This window comes from Achroia grisella, unplaced genomic scaffold, assembly GCF_030625045.1.
Source record: "Achroia grisella isolate CSIRO2021 unplaced genomic scaffold, CSIRO_AGI_Agris_v1 utg146, whole genome shotgun sequence".
Lineage (NCBI taxonomy): Eukaryota > Metazoa > Arthropoda > Insecta > Lepidoptera > Pyralidae > Achroia > Achroia grisella.
In genome coordinates, this window is record NW_026712636.1 from 4,733,023 (window position 1) to 4,745,997 (window position 12,975).

At 35.0% G+C, this 12,975-nt stretch overlaps 3 protein-coding genes across 3 annotated transcripts in view; 1 reads left to right on the forward strand and 2 right to left on the reverse strand.

Moving 5' to 3' along the window:
* Positions 1-12,975, forward strand: part of LOC131855672 (connectin-like) — a 258,148-nt gene that overhangs the window by 215,675 nt on the left and 29,498 nt on the right. The window lies entirely within an intron of this gene.
* On the reverse strand, positions 2,687-3,865 carry LOC131855559 (uncharacterized). Its single transcript, XM_059206834.1, has one exon. The coding sequence runs from the start codon at positions 3,863-3,865 to the stop codon at positions 2,687-2,689; it is 1,179 nt and encodes a 392-aa protein (XP_059062817.1).
* Positions 4,709-6,197, reverse strand: LOC131855560 (uncharacterized). The gene is made up of 2 exons (XM_059206835.1): positions 6,071-6,197; positions 4,709-5,538 (listed from the first exon to the last, which is right to left on the reverse strand). The coding sequence occupies exons 1-2, from the start codon at positions 6,195-6,197 to the stop codon at positions 4,709-4,711; spliced, it is 957 nt and encodes a 318-aa protein (XP_059062818.1).

The following is a 12,975-nucleotide window of genomic DNA, read 5'->3' on the forward strand; positions in this document are numbered from 1 at the left end:
AGTTTCGTGTTTATCCGTTTCTGAAACGGCTCGACCGATTTTTATGGAATTTTATATGTATATTCAGTAGGTCTGGGAATAGGTTTATAAATAATTTTCATACTCTAAAGTGTTAAGGGTGGGTTTTTACTAGCTACTCGCCCCGGCTTCGCACGGGTGTACATGTATTATACAAAGAAACCTTCCTCTTAAGTCACACTATTTATTAAAATAACCGCTTCAAAATCCGTTGCGTAGTTTTAAAGACTTAATCATACATAGGGACAGACAATGACAGCCAATCGTTTTATCTTATATATAAAATTCTTGTGTCACAGTTTTCGTTCCCATACTCCTCCGAAACGGCTTGACCGATTCTCATGAAATTTTGTGAGCGTATTGAGTAGGTCTGAGAATCGGCCAACATCTATTTTTCATCCCCCTAAATATTAGGGGTAGTCCACCCCTAATTTTTTTTTATTTTATTTTAAGGCAAAACAACGTTTTCCGGGACAGCTAGTACTATATAATAATGATTATGTGGCATTAATACATGCAACCCTAAATTTTCACCCTTCTATCACCAATCTCCAATTCTTAATAGCCATTAATATATTTAGCAAAACAACATATGCCGAGTCAGCTAGTAATATATATAATCTCACGATCTGTAATCTGTATATATATATATCGCAGTGATAATAAAATATATATTATTGGGTGCACGTTGAGTGAACTTTCCAATCAAGCGGCCTCTTGAGATGCCAATACGTATCATGCCATATTCATAAAACATCACCTTTATTTGAGCCCTCAGGGTTATCGCACGTTTTTTGTTACTGATACTGCAACCCTACTGGATGTGGCTTCACAAAAATATCAATGAAATATTCTGCAGCAAACGCCTTTAAATATTGCAATGTTTTCTTTAATTGTAGTTAAAAATTCAAATTCAAAAATCATTTATTCATGTAGGACATTTTAGACGTTTGTGAACGTAATTTTTTATATTATTATTTTTTCCTTACCGTCCAGTTCAGTATATTTATTTATTAAAACTTTAATGCACAAATACATAAATAAAGGTACACATAGCTGACTTAACACATTGATACATTTTCTCCCAGTCAACCATTGGGCAAACAGAGATTCATGTAGACGGTGCATTAAGAAATTAAAATTCAAATCTAAAAAAAATAAATAAAAAGAAGATCACTTTAATATGATTAAATATAAATACATATGCGAATATACTTACAAACTATAATACATAATATATGATCAAACGAACTTCTGGAGTGAAGTTCGATCAATATATATGAGTCTTCATTCTTCAGATATACAATTATATTAACCAGGTAGTCCTTTTATCCTACATGGCAACTCGCACGATTTTTAGAGGTACAATCGATAAAGTTATCGATATACCCCCTTTTTATTTTTATTTTTATTCTTTTGTCTATCCCTGCATATTTCTCGTTTTCTGTTCATATTTTAGAGACTCAAATATAAAACTTTTCTGGGATTTGGGATGGGGGTGTTATATATCTGAAGAATGAAGACTCATATAATATTGATCGAACTTCACTCCAGAAGTTCGTTTGATCATATATTATATTTCGTTCTTCATTCTTCAGATATACAATTATATTAACCAGGTAGATGTTCAGAGATATATCCTCGAAATAATTAGAAAAGTTTTATTTTTATATTAATAATAATAACAAAGGCGATTATCATTTTTGAAAGAAAATAAATATAATTTGAGAGTTATCATTAAATTATTGGTAATCACATCCTGATCTAATAAATTAAATATATAAATTGACCTTATTAATCTTATGGTTGAAAAGCAACTGTTTTTGCAAAAAGACCCTCGTCTACAATAGGTCTATTGTAAAATCTGGCGAATGTTTGAGAGGAATTAGTCCAGCCGGCTGTCTTCCTTATTACATCCAGTGAGATGCCTGCGTAGTTCGCTGTTGAAGTAGATGCATGTCGTGTGCTGTGCGCACTAAACAGTCTAACGTCCACACCACACTCTAATAATGTTTGTTTAATCCATCTACTTATGGTTTGACTTGAAGCTTTTCCATGAGGCTTTTTGTATGTGAGTAAAAGATTTTCTATTGTGTTTGATCTTAAATCCGAGGTAATATCTAGATAGTCCTCTAATGCTGTTGCAGGACAAATGTTTGGATTCTCCAAGAAATAGGGGAGAAACAAGATGGGTGGTTCTCTTCCGGCTGCAGATGTTTTAATAATGTCTGTAATTACTATTTTAAATCCTTCTGGACTCTTATTAATATTTTCAACTTTGATCAGTGAAATTGTTTGTACTCTATGTGCTGTACAGAGAGCAAGTAAGGTTACTAATTTTTTTGACAGTTTTTCCAATGTAATGTATTTATTTGGAAACCAGTTAGAGATATGGCTAAAAACTACTTGGGGGTTCCATGTATTGATATATTTTGGTAACGGGGGTTTTTGTTTGTAAATACCTTTTAATAAACGTTTTATTTGATCGTCTGAACTTATATTATTCTCTAATAACAAAGACAGAGCGGATCTATGTGAATTTACCGATCCGTAGGAAGCTCCCTCTGTATATTGTTCTGCTAAAAAGATTAACACGTCCTTGTTTGAAGGGTTAAGCGTTTCAATGTTTTTTGCTGCGCAGAATTGCCACCATATTTTATATGTGACGCTATATTGTTTTAGAGTATTTTCCGCAATCGAAGAAACCATAATGTCTAGTGCGACCGACGGTGTGTTTCTTTTGATAAAGGCGAGCCGCAGAGCTTATCAGGGTAAGGCTGCGATGTAGAGGGTGCAGCTGTCTGAAACGTGATAGTAAAAGCTTCTTACTAGGTTTAAATGTAATGATTTCTGATGCTAATAGGTCTTGTAGAAGTGGAAACCAGGCTTGTCCTGGCCAGTAGGGAAAAACCAGAATGCCCGTTGCCGAATCTCTAATGATTTTTCTCAAACATTTGAGTATAAGAGAAAAAGGTGGAAAAGCATAGAAGAAGTATGAGTCCCAGTTAATAGTGAAGGCATCTACCATAAAAGCCTCTGGATCCCTTTTCCAAGATATATACTTTTGACATTTAGTGTTGGTGCGAGAGGCGAAGAGGTCTATTTCCGGGTTTCCAATAGTTATTACTATTTTTTGGAATGCCCAATCTGATAACTCCCACTCCGTGTCTAAATTTAGTTTCCTTGATTCTTCATCTGCTATAGTATTCTCCTTTGTATTAATATACGACGCGAAAAGCCAAACGTTACGTTCCTCGCACCAACACCAAATTGATTTAGCCAGATCGTTTAAATGTGGGAATTGTATGCCGCCCATTCTATTAATATAACTGATAGCTGTTGTATTATCTACGCGTAACAGTATAGAACAGTGGGACATATCGCGAGCAAAGCACTTCAAGCTCATAAATATAGCTAAGAGTTCTAAATAATTAATGTGAAACAAATATTCCTCATCTGTCCAAGAGCCGTTTACACGTGCACCATTACAGAATGCTCCCCAGCCTGTTCTAGAAGCATCAGAGAAAATTTCCATTACGAAATTTTCGTCTGGTCTCAATGTGTTGGTGGATGAAATAATATTTTTTCTCCACCATTCTAATTCTGGTAACATTGATTCTGTTAATTTTATTTGTTTATCGTAACTGTTGTGAAGTTTTAACGCTAAATATTTTTGTCTTTCTAATATTTTTGTGTAGAGCCAACCATACTTGAGCGCAGGGCAAGCAGAGACTAGAACTCCAATTAATTGAGAAAATTCTCTAATGGTGCATTTTTGTAAAGAACGGAATCTATCGATTAGATTGCTTATGTTATTTCGTTTTTCTATGGGCAGTGATATAGACATATCTACTGTGTTAAATATAAAACCTAAAAACTTGCAAGTTTGTTGCGGCCTTAAGGAGCTTTTCTCGTAATTTATTACAAAACCTAAACATTTAAGTAATTTTAATGTTTTATTTATATTATCCTGGCACTCCTCCCGAGTGTTACCTATACATAAAATGTCATCAAGGTAAATAACTGATTTAAGCCTTTGCTGTCTGAGATAGATAATTATTTCTTTCATAATTTTGGTAAAAACTCTCGGGGCTACCGAAAGGCCATACGGCATGACTTTAAACTGATATGTTTGATCGAAGATAAAACGCAAATATTTCTGATGACTTTTCTGTATAGGTATCAATAGGTACGCCTCTTTGAGATCTACTGTTGCTAAAAACCCGTTTTTAGGTATTAATTTTGCTGCTGTTCGATGATCTTCCATTTTAAAGTGTTCTTTTGGAATGAATTCGTTGAGTGGTTTTAGATTTAAGATAAATCTCTTTGTTCCGTTTGGTTTCGGAGTTAAGAAAATACTAGAAGTAAAATCATTTTTAGTTCGTTTACAAGATGTTATAGCCCCCAATTCTAGCAATTTATCGATCGCTACCCTCATATCTGAAAATTCTTTATTTGAATTTAGTATGTTACGGGGGTGCAATTTTGGCTGATTTTCCTATTAAACGGGATTGGGTATCCATTACGTATCCATTTTAATACTACGGGATTTTTTGTAACTTTAAGCCAACAATTATAGAAATGCTGTATTCTGCCAGCATGTACCTCAATTAATGACGCGTTGGGGCACGTTGTCTCGTCTGGAATGAAGTTTTTGGTGCGTTCGAAACAGGAGCTCTGCGGTTGGTCATTACTCCCTTCTTGCCCCCCCTCGTCCTCCTCTGTTCGATGGATAACGGGGAGGGGCCACCCAGTTTCCCTGGGAGGCCGTACGACTAGATGATTGTTGTGAAGCGGGCGTTTGGGTTTTAACTATGGGACTGGATTTTTTAATCTGTAGTCCTTGTTTTTCTATTGCCTTTGAAGCTTTTATTTTTTCAGGGAGGCTGCTTCCGAAGAGCATTTCGTCTCGGTCAACGTCCTGTATGACCTTGAGGAAGGACTTTTCCAAGCCGACTGTCACGAATTTCGTCCTAGCTTGAGTTTCAACGAAGTGTAGATCGCACAAAATGCGACAACTGTCACTTATAAGTTTTATTGCCTGGAGTTTATCTTGATCATTGTCCAGGAGAATCGACAGACCTCTGTTTAGTGCGGTTAACCCTAAAGCCAGCTGATCCTGAACTGCTTCTACTCTTTTATCCCGTCCTCTGACGGCGTCCGAGACAGCTGCAGCTATCTCTGGATTTAGCTTTGGGGCTTTAAGGAGCGTACAGTTAGCCGGGATTAAATATTGTTTCAATAATTTATCCTTTGACTCTTTGTTCAAACCTTTTTTGAGAATAGGTTGCCATAGTCGAGCTAGATTGTCGTGTATGTTTTCACCATATTTTGGTGAGTCATCCGTTGCTTCGCCTAAGGCGATTAGTATTTCGGGATCTAGTTCGGGAACTATGGTTGAATCTTGAACTGTCTCACTAGCATCTTGATTAGATGTCTCAGCTTCAGGTAGGTTTGCGGCTGTTTCTGGTGGAATAGCAGCCGGTATTACTACCTCGCTACTGACTCGTGGCTCGTTATCTAAAAAATAACGAGAAAAATAATTTCAGTTGTGTACAACTGAGGTAGCTTAGTGTACGTGTAATATAGCGAATATAAATATTTTTGTAATAGGCTATTACTACAATAAACTTTTTTTTTTTTTTTTGTGAAACCTTTAATATTATATTTTGTTTAATCATATAAGTTTGTATGACCTTTTGTGGTGACCCGCGGTCGCCCTCTAGGTGCATGATTACATATACCATCGTGTTGATCCACGATCAACCTCCCGGGAAAAGAAAAGGTAACTATTATTTCATCGTATTTAACGAAAATTAGTATAATTACTAATTAGCCCGTGTGATGACCCACGGTCAACCTCTGGGCCTTCGTAATAACGATTATTGAAATAATAATCTTGTGTAAGGTACCGTCGTGATGACCCGCAGTCAACCTCCAGGCCCATTTTACACATAGTATTGAAGTACTGCAGGTTAGCTATTAAAGTACTTCAATGTATGTACAATGTACTTAAGACTTGTACACTATGGTAATTTGAACTTTTACTAACCTGAGATTTCGTCTGAGTCTGTCGAAATTACGTTTCTCCGAATTCTCTTCCGCTTTTGTTTTTCTTCTAATTTTCTGATTTTTCGATTGTAATGTTCGATCTTCTCTTGAGCACACCTTTTCGGCATGATTATTTTTATTTTACCGAGATACTTAAGAATAGGTGCTTTCGTTGCCACGCACGAAAAAAGAATGAACAGAAAACGAGAAATATGCAGGGATAGACAAAAGAATAAAAATAAAAATAAAAAGGGGGTATATCGATAACTTTATCGATTGTACCTCTAAAAATCGTGCGAGTTGCCATGTAGGATAAAAGGACTACCTGGTTAATATAATTGTATATCTGAAGAATGAAGAACGAAATATAATATGAATAAATAATTATACATATATAAATATAACTAATTGAGAAGAACTGGCAAGAAACTCAATTGAATATTTAATTTATTTTTTTTAAAAGCCAGTTTATTTTCAATGTATAGATTTAACATTAAATGAAAATCCAGTGCATGAACAACTATTGCCATGCACGCTCGTCATTCAAGTAATCGTTTAGTTAGTGAGCTTTGCTCAGTAAATATGATTTAACAGATGTTTTGTATTTATTTAAGGGTAATTCCAGTATATCCTTTGGTGTCTTATTGTATTTTTTTATACCTACTCCTATAAAAGAAAATACCTATTGCCTTTTTCTAAATGATACTTGGGGACAGCAAGTTTGTCTTTAAATCTAGTATTAATATTATGATATTGAAATTTGAATAACTGTTATCTGAACTAAAAACTAAAACAGTTCCCTTATTCTATTTATTTGCCTTTATACTATTATTTCCGGCCAGCGCAGTATGTCACCCTTTTCCACTGATTGGTCGTGGGTTCGATTCCTCGTCGGCACAAACATTTGTAGTCATGAGTATAATTCTTTATGTCGGTCTGGGTGTTTTCTATGTATAATATGTATGTATTTACGAAAAAAAATTATCTATGTACTTGTATCACTTATCTAGTACCCATAACACAAGCTTCAGCTAGCTTAACTTGGGACTAGATGGCGCTGTGTGAATTGTCCTGAGATTATTATTATTATTATTTGTAATCATGAGTATAATTCTTTGTGTTGGTCTGGGTGTTTCCTATGTATAATATGTATGTATTTGTTTATTTTTTATTGAACAAAAAAAATTGTCAACAGGCGAGCTTAATGATATATGGCATTACGAAAAAAAATATATCTATGTATTTGTATCAGTTATCTAGTACCCACAACGCAAGCTTTAGCTAGTTTGGGTCTAGAGGGCGCTGTGTGAATTGTCCTGAGATTATTATTATTATTATTAGATGATAAAATGAAATATATCGTAGCCACTTCCATACAAATATTTATATCATCCAAGAAACAGAATTTCCCCCCCAATAATCTCGGGGGATGTTTTGGGCGCGTTGCTTATGACAGGGCTTCTCACGGCCGGGGCTGGTTGATGCGAATTAAAATTTAGGGGTGCGTGCATCGGATGAATAATTTACAAGCACTTTGTTGATGATTCTGTACCTTACAAGAAATTGTTTAAGGAGTGCAAGTAATAAGTTTATTATAAAATGTTATTTTACAGATGAATTTAATTTATACATATAAATAAAATTAGAGTCTCTGTTTGTAATATTGAAATAACCGTTTTTTACTACATGCATATGAATATAAATTCGGTATAACATTTAACCAAAATAACATTTTTTACAATTTTTGTCTGTCTGTTTGTTCCGGCTAATCTTTGGAATGGCTGGACCGATTTTGACGGGATTTTTTTGATGTAATAAGGAGTAACTTAGGCTGTTTTTGTATCGTATTGTAAAAAAATAATATAGTTAAACAGTTTTTAACGGTGAGCACATTAGGCCTACTACTGAAGATCTTTAATCGCGCGAAAACCATCCATGCAGGCGAAGCCGTGGACGGAAAGCTAGTTCATAAATTAAATCATTACACTAGCCAATAAAAAATTCTATATATTAGCAATCTTCCAGTATTTTCCCCATACTTGGAGCCATAAAATATAGAAAAAAAATGAAGGAAACAAAACTTGTGCTGACAAGTGATGCGACTGCAACAAACCATATAAATATGTATTTTGAAGCTGTGCTGCTCGATTTTAAAACCACAGAATGCGACGTGAGGGTACAAATTATAGAATCACGTAGGACGTTAGCTATTACTATAATAACCTACATCACATGTGGAATTGATTTCAGCTGAGCGAGCTATATAGAGCTCTCGGACTATAGAATTTGGATGGCATCCAAACTCAATACTGCACGCTAGCCTTTTTCCCCGTTGTCACGTTTATTTTTATGACATTCTCAGTGGATGGACAATTTTCTCGAATAAATTTACTTAACGTATTTTATCAGAATACGCACGATTTGGTCAATTCTTCACTCATGTTTATTTATTAGGGTTTAGGAAATCAGGGACTTAGAGGCTTACATTCTCGATTTTGATAGGCCCAAGTAAACGGAGGATGTTCTACTCGATATATGTTTGGTAAACGAATTCAATAATATATATGAAATTTAACTTCACGACTATTTTTCCATGTGAGGTGGACAGAATCATTATTGTAATGTGGTTATGCTTCTGCTTACCTCATGTTTGGATACATTTGTATTCAGTTGACGGTCTTGTTGGGTTAGCAGTTTAGAACACGCCTTACTTTGGAAGGTCGCGGGTTCGATTCCTCGCACGGTGCTAATGTTTTTATTCAAGAGTATGTTTGTTTGTACCAATCAACTAGATTGGAATAAACCACCTATTGTTTTTTTTTCGGACTACTCTAATGCTGTTGGCCGCAGCTGGCCTTTACAGAGCTTGTGTTGTGGGTATTAGATCACAGATATAAAAACTTTGATATTTTTGTAAATACATACATATTATACACATAAAACAATATCCCCCTCCGATCGATCCCCCATCCAATTCAAACGGGGATCGAAATTACGACGACCTGAGCCGAGGTTCGAACCCCTAGTGGTGCTCAGACTAAAGTCGGGAGTATGCCTTCAGTCGCTCCATAAGTCCTTCCTTGGTTTGAAGTGCCATCTGCACTCGCCCCTAACGTCCGGTGAAGCTGTAAAGGCCAGCTACGGCCAACAGCATTAGAGTAGTCCGAATAAAAAAAAAGACCGCGGCATTCGGTCTTTGAGCACAGGATGTGCTGGTTGTATTTTAATTGCTAAAGTGAATTGTGTTAGAGACATAGTTAAATTAATGTTATATAGTTGTTATTTTATTATAATACATACTTTTACTACGTATATAAAGTTGGTATATCTTACATTGTACAGCCATATTAAATTGTTCAGGGTATTGTAGAATAGAATAGAATAGAATAGAAAATCATTTATTCAAATAAACTTAATTTAAGCACTTTTGAATAGTCATAACAATTTGTTTTTTATCTACCACTCGTTCGGAAAGCTGTCTCATCACAAGAAGAACGAGCAAGAAACTTGTGTGTTGCTCTTTTAAATAATCCTTGTAAGTTTACATTTACAAGTCGAAACGTGTGAATACAAACCACCAACAAGCACTAATTTTTTGGGTCAAATATAATCATGCAATAAGATTAAATCAGTCGTAGTGATAAGAGCAGACCAGTCGCTACAAGCAGCACTCGTTCACGAGTATGACGGATGAGCCAGCCATCACTGCGCTCGACCATATTTTAGGGAGCCCATTGACCCGGCCCACCACGCCGCCACATGTCTGGACATTTTAGTGAGCATGACTACTCATTCCACACGACCACGTCACAGCTACAAAAATTGTATTATGATTCATCATCATCATCATCGCAGCCCGGAAGACGTCCACTGCTGGACATAGGCCTCCCCCAAAGATCTCCACGACGATCGGTCCTGCGCTGCTCGCATCCAATGCCTTCCCGCGATCTTGACCAGATCGTCGGTCCACCTTGCTGGAGGCCTTCCCACGCTGCGTCTTCCGGTCCGTGGTCGCCACTCGAGGACTTTACTGCCCCAACGGCCATCTGTCCTACGAGCTATGTGCCCTGCCCATTGCCACTTCAGAGTCGCAATTCTTCAGGCTATGTCGGTCACTCTGGTTCTTCTGCGGATCTCCTCATTTCTGATTCGATCACGCATGTATTATGATTATTAAATTATATTTTTTGTAATAACTTCACATGACCTACAATCAATAATAAAGATATCTATGTACATCTGTATTATTTTATATTTTTATCCGTGGAACATTCTTTCTATAGTGCCAACAATTTCAAACAGAATTTTTCAGATACATTGTAATAAATAAAACAGCATCCCAACATACAATATTAGTAGTTGTTTTTTATTTTGTCGAATTTTTCATACCTTTAAAATATTGAGATATTCAATCACAGTTTTTACCTAGTTCCATTAACTATTCAGGTTTAGAGTTTCCAGTGTAAATAGACTGAAAAGTGAATTGACAGTAACTAATAATAGAACTAATGTTAAATATCATTACATAGTATAAAACAAAGTCGCTGTCGCTGTCTGTCCGATTCTATGTATGCCTAAATCTTTAAAACTACGCAACGGATTTTGAAGCGGTTTTTTTTAAAAGATAGAGTGATTCAAGAGGAAGGTTTATATAATTATATATAATACATGTACAACCATGCGAAGCCGGGGCGCTAGCTAGTTGTCCATAAAATAAATTGTCTCTTTCAAGTGCGTTCAAACAAACAAATTCTTCAGCTTCATAATATTTTGTATGTATATTATGTAGTTGTTTATATATATAACTCAAAGGTGACTGACTGACATGATCTACCAACGCATAGTCCAAACCACTGGACGGATCGGGCTGTTAAATTTGTTAGGCATCCGCTAAGAAAGGATTTTGATTAATTCTACCCCCAAGGGGATAAAATAGGGTTGAAATGAAGTTTTTTTAAACAAACTGCACCGATGTTTCCTATTTCTGTAAATAGAGAAATAAACAGTTTTATACCCCGTGTTTACGTGGAACCGCCGTCATAGCAGGAAACCTATACATTTCGAATTTTCTAACACGAAGGCTGACCCTTGGGGGTCGTCTGCGCAGTTTACGAGTGAGTTAAGTAAGTCGGGAAACAGTTTCAGTTCTCCCCAGCTTGTGAGTAAAACGGCCGAAATGTAATAGTCCCGTATCTCAGAAGCAATACATATATACATTACACTTCAATTGATCAGAGAAGTTATGGTGATGATTGTACATTTTTAAGCACTTTTAATAGCAACTACTTTATATAGTTTTAATTTTGAAGTTTAATGTCGAAAAAAAAACTACATTATAAATTAGAGCGGCATATTAAGACATTGTACACAATACTGGTAGTGTATTAGTCTTACTAATTATAATGTATTATATATAGATATCTTACTAACATTATAAATGCGATAGTTTGTGAGTATAAATGGATGTTTTTACTCTTTCACGCAGAAACTATTGAATACATTTTGATGAAACTTTACAGTAACATAGCTTATACATCAGAATAATACATAGGTTATAATTTAAAAATATATTATGTAAATTTGGCGATATATAACGATAAGTGTGATGCAGACGAAGTCGCGCGGTCAGCTAGTAATGTATAATTAGCGTTAATTATTTTTTAATCTTTAGAATAGAATAGAACAGTCTTTGTTCAAATTTGAGCACTATTAAATAGCCATACTTATGTTTTTAATCTACTGTTCGTTCAGAAATATCTCTCATGAGAAAGAAACTTGCGTGTTGCTCTTTTAAATAATAATAAAAATAAAAACCAGCAAAAGCAGAGAAAAAAAAATAATAATAATAAATCTTTATTTGTCTCAAACAGAAACTTTTTACACAATACAACTATTGTCCATAGAATAATATAATTTAAAAACTAATGAATGAGACAAAACGGTCTATAACTCAGTGAGGGCAGTGAGTCCACCCTCTCTGCTATTCTGTTATAGCCTTTATCAGTAAAATACAATGTGAGATCGACGACGACGATAGCATATTAAATTTTAAACTACAACTAACAAAGTAAACATAACAATTGACAATAACAATCATTGTAAACTACTTACACATGTAAACATGTGTAAGTTGAAATATGTGAATAAACGACCAATAATAAACGAGCAATAATTTATTAGAGTCAAAATATTAATTACACAATCAACTGGTTAAGTAACTAACTAAAATAAGATTATAAGATTAAATAAGTCACAATGATTCGAACAGATCAGTCCCTAGTCCATAAGCAAGACTAGTCATAATGATTAGAGCAGACCAGTCCCTAGTCCATGAGCAAGACTTTAAACTTCATTTTTCAATTTGTATCAATAATAATTTCTTACTATAAACATCGCGTAATGCACAGTTTTTTTATTTCCTTCGCTCTCAGTAAACTTATTAATGTTTGAACTGGCTGTGACGGGACGGCGAACTAAAGGATTTATTGGAAAAGAAAATGGAAAATGAAGTAAAATAAGTTGAATGAAATTCAATGGCGATGTGATTAATATTGGCGGTAGTTGAAAGATGGAATTTTTGACTTAAACGGTTTTATTATAACTTTTTAATTCTCCACTATCTTAACCTTCTCTACCCCGACTCTACTGCATGGAGATACATTGTTTCATCTAATTGAGCTTCAAAAAATTTTACTTATGAAGAGTGAATTATTGCAGAGAAATAATCAGTTTTAATACCTGATTATTTCTCTGCAATCATACATATTAGTATGACGGCCTTGTTAGTCCATCGGCTTAGCCTTACTTACGATGGTCGCAGGTTCAATTCCTCCTACGGTACAAAGATTTTTATTTATAACTATGATTGTTTGTATTGGTCTGGGTATTTTCTATGTTCATAATATA

Bases quoted from the DNA above. Each gene is read 5' to 3' on its own strand.
- LOC131855559 (XM_059206834.1), bottom strand. From the start codon at position 3,865: ATGTCTATATCACTGCCCATAGAAAAACGAAATAACATAAGCAATCTA.
- LOC131855560 (XM_059206835.1), bottom strand. From the start codon at position 6,197: ATGCCGAAAAGGTGTGCTCAAGAGAAGATCGAACATTACAATCGAAAA. The intron at 5,539-6,070 runs GTTAGTAAAAGT...GTTATTTTTTAG, and splicing joins AGACTCAGACGAAATCTCAG to ATAACGAGCCACGAGTCAGT.